The sequence below is a fragment of the Mirounga angustirostris genome, unplaced genomic scaffold, assembly GCF_029215605.1.
Source record: "Mirounga angustirostris isolate CCGP_5_RB_7025 unplaced genomic scaffold, mMirAng1.0.hap1 SCAF_4, whole genome shotgun sequence".
In the NCBI taxonomy this organism is placed as follows: domain Eukaryota; kingdom Metazoa; phylum Chordata; class Mammalia; order Carnivora; family Phocidae; genus Mirounga; species Mirounga angustirostris.
In genome coordinates this window covers 19,218,466-19,237,785 of record NW_026991712.1, presented here as the reverse complement: position 1 = coordinate 19,237,785, position 19,320 = coordinate 19,218,466, and the positions used below count along the sequence as shown (strand labels likewise).

The following is a 19,320-nucleotide window of genomic DNA, read 5'->3' as shown; positions in this document are numbered from 1 at the left end:
TTACTAGGATTTAAATATAGTTGTAAATGAAAGGAAACTTCTAGGTGGTGGCTAGAGCCCCCTGCATGTCCCAGAACTGGCTACTCTCTTTGCCCCCTGAAGATCCTGTGTACATGCGCTGGAATGTCTTTCCCCACGTGAACACACAAGGGATTACAGCAGATATTGTTGGTCCTCTGCCAAAATTCCCTTTTCTAGGTTGGAGCCTTCAACCTTCACATGATGTGAATAATGACTGCCCACAGTAGAAGCCTTCTCTTCCTCTAGAGAGCTGCCCGTGGAAGACAGGAGTGGCCTCTCTTCACCTGCAAAGTAGCCTACAGCCAGTGGCTGACTCATAGGGGAATATAAAATCCCAACTCTTCCATGTAAGGTGGGGGGGGGCTCTGTGCTGCCCTTCATGCTCGAGCCCCCTGTGGGATTGGGATGAGGCTAGACTCTAGCTGATAGTACATCTTTGCTTAACTTCCTCCCCCGCATCTCTTGCTTCAATAGTTGCCTTACAGATTTCTCCTGAGTGTCCTCCCTCAGTAAATCCCTCCCCAAGAATCGCCATCTCCAACTTGGCTTCTAAAGAATCCTAAGACACTGATCAATGTATCGTAAGGCCTAAAATTTCATGTACTGCCTTGACCTCTTTGAGCCTCCCAGGGCTCCTGCTCTCATCAGATATGCCCACCACCCCAGTTCCCTGTACTCCCCCTAGTCCTTACCCTAATGGGTTTTACTTCTCGGACAGCCTGCAAAATGATTCAAACAAGCCAATCCCATACTCCCATGGGAACCAGAGTGCATCTCACCCACTTGTTAATACAAAGCCTGTCTCACTGTCCCTGCTGTTTCCCTCTGCCCCCTAATAAACCCTATGTGGTCCGGCAAGGCTTGCAGCATCCTCCCCAGACTCTGAGTAAATGTAACTCATGAGCTGCTGCCAGGTTCCTCTGTCCAATGTTTGGTGTCATGAGTTCTGCCATCTCCTGCTATTTACAGTGGCAATCTCTCCCTCACCAAGGGGGTGAATAGAGGTGATTGGAATAATCAGGTAATGGAAATCAATAGGAAAATCTTTTTTTTCTTCACTAAAGAGAGGGAGTTTTTCTGGAAGAGATCTATTTCATAAAGGTAGGGTCATCTGCAATGACCAATAAGATAAAGTTTAGCAGAGTGTGCTGGCCATACAACCAGGCACAGGGAGCTTTCAATCTTGAGTTCTACACACCTCTCCCAAGAGATCAAGTAGGGCTCATATGAATTTGTGGGAATCAGCCCTACAGGAACAAAATGGGCAGCGCTGATGTGTCCACCTTGGTGACAATGACTCCCATTACTAAATTGCACTGTGAAGTCACGCAGAAAAGTGGGCATATTTCCATCCTTCCATTATAGCTGCCTCTCTGCCACCTACCCACCCCAATTTTAGATCCCTGATTTTTCAGAGAATGGAAGATGGGGGCAATTTGCATTCACACTGACACATTTGCTTGTAACACTTGTAGTGAAAGACTGACAGGAAGATAACCAAGCTGTTGCTGGTTTTCCTCAGTCTTGCTCCATCTCAGAGGTGATTCACTCAGGAACTTGATGACTGCCTTTTAAAGCAGCACAACAGGCCCATTAGCACTTAATTGCATTAACAGTCTGTGTTTCCTAGCATAACAAACAGTCTTGATTTAGGGATGATGCAAGTCAGGGGTAGCCTGAACTACAGTAGCTCTATTTCTATTTATCAGATGGGAGTTCCCTCAGGTCAGAGACTATTTTCTCCATGGAAGAAGTGGTGGGAAATTCCTACGTAGGTGATTTTTAGGCAGATGGTGGAGCTGATATATTTAGAGGCTCCAGAAATATCGTTCCCTTAATTACACTGTCAAGATCTTGATTACCGGCAGCCCGTTTCACTGAGGCCAAGGCTATTCTACATTTGCATTCGAGATTGCTCTAAGATAGCTGGACAGTGCAGCTACAGGATGAAATTACTTGGTTGGTGATATTCATGTGGATTTTTAGGGGTGGGGGGGATGAATAAATTGCTATTATTGGAACTGAAAACTAATGATGGTCTAGTGAATTATGCGAGAATATGGGGAAAATATGTTGACAGATGGGAGATGATAGATAGAGGTGGATGGATAGGGACAGATAGAGAGCTGGATGGATGGAGAGAGGGATGAGAGAGATGGAGGTGGATATGGATGGAAAAACAGATATAGGGTGAGATGGATAGACAGAGAGAGAGAGAGATGGTTCTGCCTTTGCACAGCAGTGCTGGACAATAAAAATGACTGTGCAAGCTGAAACCACACCAAGTGATCTCAATCACTTGGAAAAACTAGGATTGTTCTCTGGACACGTAAAATTTCTTATTACCACATTAAAAATTGTCTTCCTGTCAGTTGTAAGTATATACAGAAATGAAAAAAAAAAAGTAAAACCTATTTACTTAGTAATTTATCTCTTAAGACATTAGAAAGATTGAGAATTAATGTGTTTTATTTCTTTGTCAAAAACTTGAGAGTGGTGTGAGCAGTGCTTGTTGCCTTCTCTTCATCACATAACTTAGGATTCTGAGTGAGTGTCTTTTCCATGCCTTGACAAGCCATCCTACTCCTTTCTAAGTCTGGATCAGCCAGCAACATTTTATCCTTTCTACTTTCAGTGATGCGAAATGTCTCTGAGAGTTCCCATGCTGTGAAGCTTCTCACTTCTTCTGGGGCATCTTCATCCTTTCTTCACTGACTTCTGGCTGCATATCAAGAGTCTCTTGAATAGCACCAGCATCTACGCCCCCAAGGTCAAGTAGTTCTTCTGTAATTCCATTTATGTTTGATTTGAAGCTCGCTTCCACAATGATCACTTTTCATTTTACTGTACTTCCACCCTTTTTGGACAACTCCCCCTTTCTATTATCCATTCTTATAAAATGTCATAGATTCATCACCACAAAACAAGGAGGAAACACTACTACCCACTTTGCAGTCTGTGTGAATGAACAGACATGTGGTGACCGATCACTGACAGATTTTGAGAGAAGACACAGGATTGTTCACAATGTGATGCATGTCAGCTATTTACATAGTGATTTTCTGAATGAAAAGTTTGCTTTATAAAATTACTTGCAGTTAATAGACTATTGTAACTGAAATTTGAACTGTGTTGTTGAGAGACTGGGGATATCAACTTGAACCATGATAACTGAATTCATAGATATTGGAAACATTCAAAGCAAGGCCAACTCTGTGTGTGTGTGCATGTTTGTGTGTGTATTTTAGTCTTCCCCTAACCTGTCCTATCAAAGACAATTTCAGTCTTTGTTGGACCTGTTCACTAGACTTCTGTAGAACAAAACAGGAAGAAAGAGGAGAAGGGCAGAGGATTATTGTGTGGACAGTAAAAACTGGGACCAGCCAGATAGGTGTAACTGAATGACATAGTCAAGGATGGACAGGAAGAACAGAGAAGAGAGAATCTCTTCTTGGATTTCTTCTTTTAGGGTCATGAAAGGAATGAAAGTAGTTCAAGATTAGGATGGAAGTGGATAGGAGAGAAAAGATCTTAATAAGGGTTGTCCTTTGCTGATATGTGAGTGCCCCCTGCTATGGACTGAATACCTTCTCTTCCAAATTCATGTGTTGAAGCCCTAATGTGATGATATTTGCAGTAGGGCCTTCGGGAGGTAATCAGGTCATGAGGATGGAGCCCCCATAACAGGATTAGTGTCCTTACAAGAAGAAGAGAGCTACCATTCCTCTCTTTCTGCCAAGTGAGGAAACAATGAAAGGGCTGTCTATAAATCAGAAAGAGGACTTCACCAGTACTCAACTCTTCTGGCATCCTGATCTCAGACTTCCAGCCTCCAGAACTGCGAGAAATAAATTTCTGTTTATAAGCTACCCAGCATACCATACACTGATTCAGCAGCCTGAATGGATGAAGACACCCTTTATTTTCATAAAGACACATAAAAGACTTGAGTTTTTTTGATATGTCTCTTCATTATGAAACAATGCTTTTGGTACGTAATACTGCTCTGACGCTGGATTCTGGCGGTCTCACGCAGATGGACACATGTTCCCTGGGTCCCTGTATGAGCTCAGCTTAGTGAAGAATTCTGGACTTGAGGATTAGAAAGAAGGGCTCACACTGTCTCTGCCACTTGCTGGAAGAGTGAAGTTACTCAACTTCTGCAAGCTTGCCTCATAGGATAGGAATTATTTAAAGTACATTGCCTGCGACAGACTAGGCACACAATAAATACTAATTACCAACTTCCCTTCCTCCAACAACACCCTAGGAAGGCACAGCTATATAAATGTTCCCATTTTTAAAAATCTGAAGTGGAAATGAGGAAAGCTGAGAATTGAATTTGCATCTCAGAGCTCCCAACTGGGTTTTGTTGTTTCTTTCCTTGTGTTGTGTTTTTGTGTTTTTAACCTGACAAGAAATGGTTTGCAAAGTAAGATAACAAGGTAAAGCAAAGGCAACACCTGATGCACTGAGCACAAAACAGAATCCAACAATTCTGCCTGCCCCTGTTGATGAGTGTTTTTCTAAGTAGCAAGAGAGTCAGAGCCTAGTTTGTTTTTCTCTTGTCTGAAATTGGACCGTGGAAAACACCTCAGTAATAATAACTACAAAAAGATTAAAGAACAATGATTGAAAAACTGTGTTTGGGGCATATTATATTTTACAGTTCTGGGTGAAAATTAGCATTGACAGGCCCTTTGGGGATAGATTGGGGCTTGGAAGGAGGTAAAAGGTTTAAGACCAATAAGAACAAGGGAAAGACCACATTGGTACACCTGACCCATCTACAGGTGAGGGTACTCACAGGGAAAGAAGCACAGGGACTGGGCTGTTACTGTCATAGTTCCAAGGACCAGGAAGTGAAGGAAACAACAACAGCAACAAAAAATGGCCCTAGCTCAAAGGCTATTGGCCCATTGCTGACCTTGACACTGTAGGGAGTCCAAAGAATGGCTATGAGAGTTCAAGGAAAGACTAAAATCAATTGCAATGGATAAGCTGCACTGGATTCTTTTAAAAATTAAAGAAATAATGATATCACCGTATTGCTCTACTCTCTAATTATTCCTGTATCTTGATTTAGAGTGTGACTTTAGATCAAACACTTTCCATTCTCTGGGTCATCATCTGTTCAAAGAAGAAGTCGGTTTAGATCACTGTCGTGGCTCAGGCTGCTATCACAGAATACCACAGACTGGGTGGCTTAAACAACAAACACTTATTTCTCATAGTTCTGGAGGCTGGAAGTGCAAGATCAGGGTACCAACATGGGGTTCCGGTGAGGGCCCTCTTCCTGGCCTGTGGAAAGCTACCTTCTTGCTGTATCCTCACACGGTAGAGAGAGTGTGCTCTGGTCTCTTCATCCCCAAGAAAGGCACCAATCCCATCGCGGGCACTCTATGCTCATGACCTCATCTAAGCCTCATTACCTCCCAAAGGCCCAACCTTCAAATATCATCACGTTGAGGATGAGGGCTTCAACATATGGATTTGGGGGGACAGGAATGTTCAGTCCCTAGCAATTACCTCTGAGTCCCTTCTCTCTGATACTGTATATGAAGGTTCCCTATTGCCCACCAAATCAAATTCAAATCATCTGTCCAGTTTTCAAGATCTTCCATAATTGGATGTTATCCAAGGTACCAGATGTGTTTGATGAACACCCGCCTCCCTTTAGATCAGTCTCTAGCATGCCTTCACTACAAGCTGTATTAATTGATTACCTCCAACTTTTTCCATGTTCATTCTCCTCTCTTGGAGTGCACTGAATTCTCTCCATTGCCTCAAGGACTAGCCATTTTGTGGGAGCCATTCTTCCAGTCCTCAGACTATGTCACAGGGAAGAATAACATTAATATAAAGTTTTCCTCCTGTGTAGTATAGAGGAGGTTTTAGGATTAGCATAGACAGGGATTTTAAAAGCGAAGTTGTTGTTGTTTCATATTGTTTTAGTTCATGTAAATGCCAGTTCTAAAAATTTGAAATTAAATTTAATATATACAAATCATGTCCCAGAGCTGCTGTTATTAATCACAAAATCAAAGATTAACAGCATAGGAAAAGACAAAGGACAACAATTTAAGGTAAATTACAGCCGAATATATATAGGATCACACTTTATATCTTTACAAATACCAAGCAAATTCTCTGGTATTTGTGATAATATAAGAAGGCCACAGTATTAAGGATTTGCCATTCATTGTAACATTCTGCTGAAAACCATTTGTATGCCTCCACACTAGAATTCAGTATTAAATATTTAATCAAAAAAGATTCCAGCTTGGATTTTTTTCCCTAGGACTTGATCTATGGTAATCTTTTAAGAAGTTCAGAAGCAGAAGGCAATAAAAGACATTCCTGCTTCTGATAATTGTCCATGGTAAGTCATTATTGCTCGTAGGAATACAACACATAATACAACTTGAAGAAACATCTGTAATGGTTACCTGAAATTATAAGAACAATACTATTCTAAAACCAAAAAGAGGTTTTTATGAGCCTTTATTACTGCTCCATGGGAATGCCTGAGAATGTGTCTACTGATAATACGGTATAAACAGACAACTTGTAAGTGAGGAAATGGAAACTTTGGAAAAAATTTCAACATCATTAATAACAATACGATTGTATTTTCCAACCATCCAAATAGTAATGAAGTTTGTGTTAAAAGAGATGAAAACAAAACAAAACAAAACAAAACACCTCCAGGAGTTGAGAGCAGCTCAGTCCCTTGGACTTGGAGGTAGAGAGATATGTGTGCTGGACAGCTCCCTTTGCCCCTCCAAGTCTGGTCTCTACCCTTTTCCAGACCCTGCTTGTGCCTTTGGAGACAGAGCTTATCAGACATCAATGGGGCTCCCTTGCCTCTGGCTTCCTGTCAGCCTCATCCAATGGGAGACACCAGCAGGAGATCAGGGGGCGGGGTCACAGGGGTTGTGCTTCCCTTCCAAAGACCATAGCTCTTAGTGGTGGCCCTTTTCTATAGCTACCAGTCTTGCCAGTTTCAGGTAATTGCTCCTTTTCCTTACCATTTCAGATTAAGGGGTGGCTGTGGCCTCTTGCTGTTGGTAGCTCTGGAGTGCTTCTCCATCTCTTCTTGGTTTTCCTTACCTTGGCCACACCTTACAAATTATCCCTTCATTAAATCCTGTCCAATCATCACTTTAGAGTTTGCCATCCACTTCCTGCCAGGACCCTGAGATCTCCAGAACATCTGCCAATCTACTCGGGCCCCTAAGCAAGTGAGGACCTCTTTTCATCCCAATCCTCTATTCCTCCTATAGCAGGTAATGTCTGTTGCTTTGCCTTCCCCAGACTCCATTCAGTCTCTTCCTTGCATGGCAGCCAAACTTTCCATTAGAGAACCACCTCTCCTCATCTCTCAGGGCACAAGGTTTGGATGAGGCTGATCTCAGCACAACCCAGGATGAACATCTGATCTAAGTCAGTTCAAGTAGGCTTAATCTCAGGACTTCTGTTGCAACTGTGAGGGCAAAGAGGCTTTTATTCAGGTAGACAAGTAGGCCATAATGGAAAACACAAGCCTGGAACTGTTGGGCCAAGGATGAAAGCTTGCCTACATGTACACCAATGAAGTGGGCAGGGTGCAAAAAGATGGAGAAGCAGGCCTAGTATCATTATTTGGATCCCTGGATCCCACCATGGCTGAAGCTGATCCTTGGGTACTGTTCACTTTTCTTAAAAGCGATACATCCCTTTTTTGCTCAAGCTGAGGTGAGCTTTCTGTCATTTGCAATGAAAATATCCCCCACACAGTTGGAGGAAGTAAAAAGTAGAGAGTATTAGAGACTGTTGACTTCTAAAATGATGTCATCCTGATCTGCAGTATTGTTTTCATTGAGAACCCCAGCACATAGGTCACGAGAGGCTACCTATGGTTTTTGTTTATTACACTCTGGGTGCTACACCATTTGCATTGTTCCTTTCATCCTTTGAAATCTGTGAGAGATGGGACAACACCAAATCAAACAACCCACCCTGTGTTGAACTCTGCGGCTGAGACTCAGGCATGAACTGGTGCAAACAAAGAACAATGGTGGAAAACAGCCTAATGCTGTGTTCAAGTATTATTTTCAAGTGCCGTTTGACTGGGCCTTCTCAGATGACATGGTTCAGTGGCAGAAAAGCTGTTTATTGCGACAATCATTATTCCCATTTACCGCCTATTACAGTGTGAGTCACTGGGAGGTCAGACTGTTCCAAAAGCCCAGTGTTCCTGAGCACTCAAGGTCAAGTTCAAGGGACAGCAATCAGGTATAGGAATAATGGCAAAAGCTCAATCCTTTGAAATGAAGAGAAGGGTTAACTCCCAGCAGAATGCTGCAAAGTGAGTTTTACTATCTTCAACATATCATGTAGCTTGGGAAAAGAAATCAGAGTGACAGTGTTAACATGACCCCAGGTCCTTTTCCACAGTAGTTGTCCTCCCTGAGAACAAAGATTAAATCTTCATTCATCCTTATACACCTCACCCCTGCCTAGTACCGTGCCTTGCACAAAATAGGTGCTCACAAATGATGACCTTCAGGGCCTGCTGGCTTAAGAATACAGATAAAATATAAGATAATATATCGAAAGAGCCCACACCTGGTAGTTGCTAAGGACTCCTTGCTGTTATTGCTATTATTTGTAAATGAATGCATCTACATTATTAATAAGCAGGTTCATGAAAACTCACAGAAACCCCCTTTCTAAGCAACCTTTTCCACTTCCTTACCTCACAAGGCAAAAGCTCCATTGGGCATTTGAGTTATTTTCCCTGACCTTCATATGTGTGACAAGCTACGCATCTACTCACTCATTCATCCATTTGATAAACAATCTGTGACCACCTGTAATTTGCAAAGTCTTGGACTCTATGTCGGGGAATCAAAGCAGATTAGGACATAGTCCCCCATGTATAACACAAGCCTGCTAGAGATGGACAGGAAGTCCAAATAGCCTGTGAATGAGAGATCCAGCCTATGGAATGAGGTAACTGACTTCATGGTTGCAACAAGTGCTGGGGGAACCCGGGGGGGAAATGTCTACTCCTAGGGGAGCATTTTCCTTACCTTATCTGCAAGCCAGCCAAGATGCCTGATCTCTCGGCTCCCAGCAATGCCTGTTTTCCCCAGCTGCTCTCTGACCTCAGCAATCACTTGGGTCAGCAGGTCACTAACATTGGAATGGATGGCACTGAACCAGGCCTGGGCAGTGGCTGAATCCTTGCTCCTTAGGATCACCGTGTGCTTAGCATCTGGAGAGTGGATTTCAAGCTGCCTAGAGAAGCAGAGAGAGAAGGGTTAGAATGTTTCCTGGTAGGTCATGCTTTGTCAAGTCCTGGGCCACAGAGGTGAATTAATTCTGTACTCTTACTTTTGGACTTTGTCAGCTTTGCATGGTTTATCTTAATGTTTCATTCATTCATTCATTCATTCACCCATTTGTTCATCCACAAACATCCACTGAGTGCTTAGGCATTGGTCTAGATATTGGGGACATAGTTATTCAACCATCAGATCACCTGAATTAAGGATGTCTGGTTTTCCTATTATTCAGCTGACTGGCTTATCAATAGTATCATATCAAGACTTCCAAACTGTGAGCTGATACTAATTTGCTTTACCTCTCAATCCACAGAGGATTTTAATAATGTACACACATGCTTGCTGCTCCTGCAGAAAGTAGACTGAAATATCCAGCCACATGCTTAATCCTACTGCTCAGTGTTAATTGTGAATATTTAAGAACGAAAGATGACCAAACTTTGCATTCCTTAGGAATCCTGTCCGTGGCACACTTACCCACCATTTAATCCTTGGACATGTGTAATGAAGAAGTGAATGGGCCTAGGATGGGGTCACAGTGGGGGAGAGAGGCGCACTAAGAGCTCTTTTAAAGCCAAATAAGAAAAGAAAGCAAAAGTCAAACACCAAAGCTTACTCCAGAACTCCACATAGACCACCTGAGATACAAAGTGAGATCTGCATACTGTGACTGTGGTAAAAGAAGGAAGTTCTAGATAGATATTTCTTTGAAGTACTCCTAGATTAACATGACATTGCAAAAATAGTATATACAGACAGTATAATGGACTCTCCGTCCATTATACCCTACAATATCAAAACCAGGAAACTGACATTGGTACAATGCAGGTGTGTGGTTCTATGTCATTTTATCACCTGGGAATCACAGCACTCAGAATACAGGACTATTCCAACCCCACAAATCCCTCCCTCCAGCTACCCCTGATAGTTACAGTGCTCTGCTCTCCACTGTCATCCCAAATCCCTGGCAACCATTAACCTGTCCTTCACACCTATACTTTTTAGACAGCTAATTTTTATTGCATTTATTCATTCAGGTATACATGCAAATAAATATTTTACATTCACTTTTGCATCAGAAAGATACAGGAATTGGGAAAATTCAAAACTGAATAAAAATGATCCATTTGTTATTTCATCCCTTAATTATTATGCTACCATGCATTGAATACTTACTATTTATATATGTATTTCTCCTAATATCCCTAGGACTGTTATTATTAATCCTATTTAATAGAAGACAAAACTAAAGTTTGGAGGGAGAGAGAATTTACCCAAGGCCACACAGTGATGCTAGGATTCAAACCTATGTTGGTTAGGCTCAAAATCCCATCAATTTAGCTACTGTATTACAGTATCTCTCCTTTAGACGGGACAATACCCCATAGGGGGGCACTCATTTTCTTCCACAGCTGTCTGAAGTCTCATTCTCATGCTCAGTAGTGTCCTTAGCTCCTGAGTTTCGAAATAACAATATTGCAGATCACCTGAAAATCAGAAATCCCAACGCAACCTGGCCTCGTTAACATTCAAAACCAAACTTTTAGAGTGAGTAAACCGTTTTACTCATAAACTAAAATTGTAGGAAAGGAATGATTTAGAAAGTGGAATGTCTCTGGGGGAGTTTTAGCAAAAATTAACATTTTTTTTTGGTAAAAAATTTGCAAAACAAGACTCCTCACTAAGACTCCAAAGGTTTTTTTGTGATAAAACAGGGAATTCTTTAGGTGACATCTGTCCTCAGAAGAAAAAAATCTCATACCTCTTGGGCACTTTTCAAAGAAATGGGAGGTAGTTCTTGCCCCCAGTTCTCACTCTTCAGTAAAGTTACATAGCCAAATACCAACCAGGGTTCTCAAAAAGCATTAATGAGAGCTCAAAGCACTTTTCTTTTTCTTTTTTTCTTTTTTAAAGATCTTTACTTTATTTATTTATTTTTTTTAAGTAGGCTCCATGTCCAGCATCGTGGGGCTCGAACTCATGACACTGAGCTCAAGACCTGAACTGAGATCAAGAGTTGGACACCTCACCAACTGAGCCACCCGGGCACCCCAAGATTTTATTTTTAAGTTATCTCTACCCCCACATGGGGCTCAAGCCCACAACCCCCAAGATCAAGACTTGCATGCTCCACTGACTGAGCCAGCCAGGTGCCTCTCAGCATGCTTTTCAAATTATTCTAACATGATCTGTTATTCTAGAAATTTAAAACCTGCAACTATTTTATTTACAATATTTTCTTTTGAAGACGTGTGTTTGTTTTTAAACAAATGATGATTTGGGAAGCCGCCACCCCCCAGGTGTCACATACATATATGCACATGATGCCAGCAAGGAAGAAAGGAAACAAAGAACATCTTTGTTGGATTGTCAGCCTAGCCCCAGAGGAAAGCTGACTTGTAAACAAACGTACAGGCTAATGATACAGAGGCCTGTTTCTCCCGGGCCCTAACAGCATTTATCATCATTAATTTTTAAGTAAACTTTTTAAGTATAACCTACAGACAGAGAAGTGTACAAATCGCAGTGCACAGATGTACTTTTGCAAAGGGAATGCATTTGTGGAACCGCCACTCAGATCAAGGAACGGAACACTACACGCGTCCCAGAAGTTCTCTTCCGGCCCCCTTTCCAGCTATTACCGCCCCACCCCTCACCAAATCACCACTATTTCTACCACCACGAATTACTTCTATCTCAGCCAAAATGTGTGAGTTTTTGTTTTCATTGGCTGTTGTTGCCTGAAGTACAGGGAGGATCTTGGGCTATTTCTGGGGCAAACTAGCAGGTCCTATACTTTTAGTGGTGGTTCTCAAAGTGCCGCCGAGTGGCAGCAGCTGCACCACCTGGGGAACTTACTAGAAAAGTAAATTCTCGGATCTCACTATTTCTAACGTCATGGAATGGAAAAAGGGTAACTTTGGGGAGAGCGGCATGAGTCTTCTGCAAGATCTTGGATGACTTGGGGCAAACCTGATACTCCATCCCCTGTGATCCCCTCTACCTCTGTTCTACCTAAAAGAGCCCCAAGAGGCCCATGTTCAGGAGCATACGTTGATAGGAATTAGGACCATCACTAGAGCTACAAACATCTGCTAAAGTCCCTTTGTTTTCTCAATGCATGAGCCAACCAGCAACTGTGAGGGTGAAAGATTTTGCTGATAACATACTACAAAAGAACCATTTTCACATATTTCATGTAAGCCATTTTTCTAAAAGCAATTTCAACTCCAACAAGTACTTCATCAATTTGTAAATGTATGGAAGGAGACAAAGGTGAAGAAATGAATTAAAAATAGGGGAGAGGAGGAGTGGGGAGAGGAAGAAAAGGATAATAAGAAAAACTCTAGGGTGGAAATGCTACTGTGGCTGAGTAGCTGAAGTCATTAAAGTCAGAGAACCACAAATGCATGATACAATGGAAGTTAAAAAGCACAGGACAGGGGTGTCTGTGGGGGGTTCAGTCAGATAGGCGACCAACTCTTGGTTTTAGCTCAAGTCATGATCTCTGGGTTGTGAGATCGAGAGCTCTACGTGGCGCTCTGTGCTGGGTGAGGGCTTAAGATGCTCTCAGTTACCTCCCTTCCTCTTCTCTCTGTCCCTCTCTCTCTTAAAAAAATAATAATAATAAATAAAATCTTGAAAAAAAAAAAGCACAGGGCAGAACAGTGAGAGTAGTGTGGTATCAATGATGTAAAAGTGATTTTTATAGATGCTTGTAACTGTGGAGACTATGCTGAGAAATGTATCCAGGTGGGTTCAATGAGGAGGGAAATTGAGCAACACGAAGACAAGATTAGAAAGGAGACTTCACTGTCTCACATTCTGTCTTCTGAATTTTGTTCCATGTATGCATTGTGTATTCACTGTACTGGAATGGCAGAGAAGGAGGAGGAGGAGGAGGAGGAAGGGCAGGTGGATCGGGCCGCAGGTTAAAACAACTTGTCTCAAATCCAAGCTCTGTCACTTATGAACTATATATACTCTCTTATGACCATCTGTGATTCCTTCTGCCCAGTTTCCATTCCCCCTTTCTGGAAACAGGCTTTACCCCCATTCTCAGCCTCAATGGGGGGTTCAATGGTTTCAATGTTGTAGGTGCGATCTAATTTGGGTCATGGAGATTTGGCCCAGGATTTCTGTAGGAGTAATTGTTAAGGAGATGTTTTTTCCTTACCACATCTACTGAGGGGTCAGATAAAATCATGGATTTACTGAAGGCCATCTTGCCATCAAGAGGGGAGGGCCTGCCTGCAAATGAAGCCAACACTGAGGAAAACAGAGCCGAGAGTGCTGGATCCAGCCATACCTGACACACAGCATACCCTTGTACTTTTCTCAAATAGGTTTTTGCATAAACCTATTTGAATTGGGTTGTCAAATACAACTGAAAGTCCTGACTCATTGACCACAAATAGGTCACATAATTTCTATGAGCCTTGAGTATCTTTTTACCCTGTATAATAGGGGTGGTGCTGGTGATGATAATGATGATGAAGTGATAATGATGATTACAATGGAAGTGATAATAATAAAAACTTCACGGGGTTACTAGAGCATCAAATGAGATAATAATTGTGAAAGTGCTTTCTGACTTGTAAATCCTGATATTAGCAGGTGCCATTTATGCTTTTGGCATTTTAAGACTGTTCTGTTGGCTCAGTAACTGGGAAAAGGCACTATATTAGTGAATACAATGCTTTTGAGTTGTCTGCACATATGAGCACATACAAGCGAGTTAGTTCTTTCCTAACTACACCATTAATAGAGAAACGAGGCATGCACATTGAAACAAAATCCTAATAAATCTCGAGTTACAAAATGGAGTTGGAAACATGCAGTGATTTCTTAATACATACACAAAGAGGGGCGCCTGGGTGGCTCAGTCGCTAAGCGTCTGCCTTCGGCTCAGGTCATGATCCCAGGGTCCTGGGATCGAGCCCCGCATCAGGCTCCCTGCTCCGTGGGAAGCCTGCTTCTCCCTCTCCCACTCCCCCTGCTTGTGTTCCCTCTCTCGCTGTGTCTCTCTCTCTGACAAATAAATAAATAAAATCTTAAAAAAAAAAATACATACACAAAGATATGTTGTGCCTATACGTGAGTGTTCAAGGAAACTCACAGGTGTTTAGCATGTGTTGGGTGTCCCTGTCCCCAGGAAGCTCACCATGTCCATAGTAGGATGAATAGTATCATTCCAAATTCATGTCTGCCCAGAACCTCAGAATGTGACTGATTTGGAAATAGAATCTTTGTGGAAGTAATTAAAGTGAGGATGGGGATGAGATCCTTATTCATCTACCCACTGAATTAGTGTGGGTCCTAAATCCAAGGAGGTGTCATTCTAAGAGACAGAAAAGACACGGAGATCCGGAGAAGAAGGCAATGTGAAGATGGACATAGAGACTGGAGTGATGCATCCACAGCCAACGATTGCCAAAGATCGGCAGGTACCAGAAATTAGCACAGAGGCAGGGGATGGTTTCTCCCTCAAAGCTCTGGAAGGAACCAGCCCTGCCAACTCCTTGATTTCACACTTCTGGCCTCCAAAACTGAGAGAGAAGAAATTCTGTTGTTTTAAGTTTTCCAGTTTGTGCCCGCTTTGTTACGGCCGTCCTAGAAAACTAATACACTGTGTAACTATCTTCTTGCGCATAGTTGAATGGGAACTGCATTAATGTGTAAAACACACAGATGCTGGAGGTAACTCGTAAGATGCAGATCACTTAGGACTATGGCAATCAGGCTTCCACTTCAACATACATTGGAGTTAAACAGTCTCCTCCTTGGCAAAACAACAACAACAACAAAATACCCTTACCCCCACCAGCATTCAATTCTATAACCAGAAAGAAAAAGGAAACCCTCCTGAAATGAGGGACATAGATAAAGCAGTCGGAAGCATGCAGGCCCACAGTAGGCCTTGCTCAGTCCATCACAGTGCCTTCTACTTCCCTCCTGGCATTAAAAAAAAAAAAAAAAAAAATCCAGTCGACCTCCTTGCTAGCTGATGAGTCCTGCATTTCTGGAACCGGGAAAGAGGAGGGAGGGAGCGAATAAAGGAGCAATAAAGTCAGGACGGCCGAATGGAGCTATTTCTAGCAGGCCAGTCTTTTATAACTCCGATTTTGTTCCCCAGTTGAACTGACCACTGCTTGATGAATTGTGTTTATCTGTGGTTCAGCGATAAAGTTCTCTTTTAATTCCCTGCTGAATGGAAATATTTAGGGCAATGCCACAGCTGTGTTTATTCTCACACTCCACCACAGTTATGTAAATACTGCCTATGGAACTCTTTCTGATAAAGGCCCGAACCAACCCCGAGGAATTACACACTCACTCGAGCCGGCTGCCAAGACGGGCAGTTTCGATCCAGCTTGGCACAGCTGGTGGATGAGAGCACAGCTTCTCGGAGATCATGTGGCAAACGTCGCAATAAAAGAGTAATCTCCTTACCCTCTTACTCTTTTAAAGACTGCCGCTGAGACAAATAATATTTTCCCAGAATCCTCTACTCACCCTGTTCAGAGACACGAGGCTGCCACGTACACCGCGAAGCCTCGCACCGCAAAATTAATAAATAAAGCGTTTCCCGCGACCTCTCCCCTCCAAGGCGAGGCTGGAGGAAACACAGATGAAGGCAGTCGGGAGTGGAAGGCCTGCGGGCTTTCAGCAACCACTGGGAATGGAGGGGAACTCAAACCACGGGGTTCCTGGTCATTATGGTTGCTCCCAGTTCCATGAACCTGTGATTCCCAAGGCTGATGCAAAATATTTCCCCACAAACAGATGTATGGCACACCATTTCTAGTGGCTATCTCTACATAGTTGAATTTTGAGGTATTTTTATTTCCACCTTTCTGCTTTTCTTGAATTTCTAAACTTTTTGCAATGTAATCAAAGATGAGGAAGAAAGTTGTTTTTTTTTTTTAAAGATTTTATTTTTATTTATTATTTATTTGAGAGAGCACATGAGAGGGGGGAGGGTCAGAGGGAGAAGCAGACTCCCCGCCGAGCAGGGAGCCCGATGTGGGACTCGATCCCGGGACTCCAGGATCATGACCTGAGCCGAAGGCAGTCGCTCAACCAACGGAGCCACCCAGGCGCCCGCTGAGGAAGAAAGTTTAAGAAAAGGAATGTTTGCACCCCTTTTCACTAGGAAAAATAGCTTTATGTAGACAAGAAAACATCACAGAAAAAATTAGAAAAAAAAAATGGATTATTTTTTTAAATCCTCAAATTGGTTGTAACTAAAAGACTTCAAAAGAAAGAGATAAGAGATCTGTATTTACAATATTCATAATGAGGAGGCGAACTTGTCCTGTAGGGATGAAAACTCCACCACCGCAGGTGTTCACTTTCCTCATTTTGTCCCTTCCACCGGCCTGTGAGGTGAATGGTATTAGTGTGTCTAATTTCCAGATGAGAAGTTGGCACCTCAGAGAGGCTAGCTTGTTCACTCTTCCACTCAGTAAGAGACAAAGCTGGAACTGGATCCCTAGCATGTCTGACTGCACAGTCCGTGTCTTAATCATTATGCTCCACTGAGTAGGATGTTTGTAGAAGGCGGTCTGTTGCTTACAAGAGTAGAGAACACTTTTCATCTTGGTTGCTGCTCAATATCTTTCAGACACCCTTCCTGTGTATTTGGAAAGTTTTCCAAATTATGAGTTGAGCTTCCCCCACGGTAGAAGCCAGAATTCGAGTTCCCTTGTCTTTCTTGCTGCTAGGGCTCAGAGCCACTCACTCAAAATGGCAAGGACGCACCGTGAGAAAGTAGCTGTGTATGGAATCCCTCTTTTGGCAAGTATGGCGGCGGAAGCATCCAGCTCTCAATGGGAGCTTGGCCAGTCCCGAGTTGTTACTGGTGCAAGCTAAGGAAGTTGTGCGAACTGTGGCATGGTTGTTAAGTGGCAGCAAGAGCGGGATTTCTTCTAGAACAGCATTCTCAATGTGGATGGGTGTTGAGCTTAGCCTGCCTCTCTGAACTCTTCGGGAAATATGTGAGCACTCTCATATCCTCAGCCAGAGTTGATTCTATTGCCCGAAACTACAATCCCCTGCTAAGAATGCAGATTTTGGAATCCAGCTGCCATGATGGGAGCTAATGAGATCACCTAAGGAATATGTCAAGTGCGAGCAGTGAATAGAAAAGGAGCCAGAAAAGGTGTTCTGCTATTTTTCACAAAATCCCACTTCAAAAACAGGTCATGCATGATATAGTATTCTACTAGGCTCTGAGGGAACCTGACGATATCTCTCATGTTGGCTAGCCTTCAGTTTTTCAGTAACACATAAATTTACAAAATATGTGAAGAATTTCAGCACTTTGACTTTCCTAGGGGAATGATATCATTATCAAAGTTTTAGAAGAGGAGTCAGCTAATGTCAAACTAGAGAAAACATTTTGTTTTTCCACTACAGACTTCATCTGTACCTCACAGAAAACTCTGTGAATTGACCTAGCTCAACTGATTTTTTTTTGCCATTTAAATATACAATGTGCTATGCAGGTCAAATAAATTTACATTCGTCTCTAGATTCTTAATATCCTACACTGGCAGCATAAACAGTCCATCCCAGAGTCCAGTCCAGAGCATAGCATTTGCCGTCCGAATATCTATTTTTGCTTCTTCCGAATTAGATTATTTTGGGCTGGAGTTAGCAAATAAAAATATAGGATGCCCAGCTAAATCTGAATTTCAAATAAACAGCCAACAGTTTTAAGTGTTAAGTATGTCTTGCGCAATACCTACTGGTAGAAATGGTATAAAGTACATGGATTAGAAAGTGTATCGAAAATAAAACTGATAGGACTTCATGATGGATTAGCTTTGAGGGATGGGGAAGAGGGGAGTGTCAAGGAGTTTTCCGGCTTAGACAGCTGAGTTAATGACAGTGTCTCTTACTAAGATAAAAAATTGAAAATGATTTGGCAAGAAACATGAGTTTGGGTAAATATCTCCACCTTCACTTAGGTATCTTGTAATAACCTCAAACTTGTAATGTATACATAGACTCAAGAGTCTGTCTTTTCTATGGTTATTTTATTTTCACGGAATCAACATCTTCCAATAATCCAGGTTGGATGACCCAATCGTTCTTGATGTCTCCTGTCCTCTTCTCCCAGGATCCATTCAGTCTCCAAGTTTTATCAGTATTACCTCGGTGGTATCTACCTTCAGAAGAGATGGCCAGACTGTAAATTACAAGTTTTCTCAGCAGAGCTAGGGTAAACACTGGTCTAGGATGGGATGTGAGTTTTACTTTGTAGGCCAACTTTGATCAAATGGTAACAGTTGCCTGAAATGATATTAAAAAGAGCCTGAGGTCTCATTCTAGACTCAGTGAGAAAAAGTAGCATCATCATATATTGACATCTGCCATGGATATGGGTGTGGGGATTGGCAGCACTCACGTTGTCTATTTGATATTTCTAGAAAGCATTTTGAAATGTAGCTCTCACATGTAGCTCCTGATGGCCCCCAGCTTGGAGACAGTCGTGGCTTTCCGTCATCCAATAATTTCTCTCTCAAGGCTTATCCCTTCATAGTTTATCTCTCCCTCTAGACTATAAATTCCTTGAGGGTATGATATATATTATGTTAATATCCCCCTATTGCCTGACACAGAGGGGCATAACCCGTAAGTTTCTCCTGGGCTAAGTGAATGGATGGCTCCGTCTATTACTGAAAGTTTGTCCAGACTCGATGGTGGCTCCCTTTCTAACTTCTTGTCAAAGTTCTTTAACTGTCTCCTTTTACATTGTGCTTTTCCCTTACTACACATTAACCCTTTCAGTCTTGAATAATGAAATTTAATTCTATGGTATAAAGTGCTTCAGTTCTACATCGTAAGATTTATTTAATGTATTTAAATAAATAAAGTCAAACATGTTTTAATGTCCCAGAAGGACAGTTTCCATGGATAATGTGAGATAGTAGTCAACTCTGAAGTGTTTAGTTTATTT

General features: G+C 42.2%; 1 protein-coding gene across 1 annotated transcript in view; it reads right to left on the bottom strand.

The window, feature by feature from the left end:
• Positions 1-19,320, bottom strand: part of SNTB1 (syntrophin beta 1) — a 230,757-nt gene that overhangs the window by 81,737 nt on the left and 129,700 nt on the right. The window contains exon 3 of the mRNA XM_064587955.1: positions 9,099-9,306. Coding sequence (XP_064444025.1) covers positions 9,099-9,306 — 208 coding nt within the window. The remainder of the gene's footprint in view (positions 1-9,098; positions 9,307-19,320) is intronic.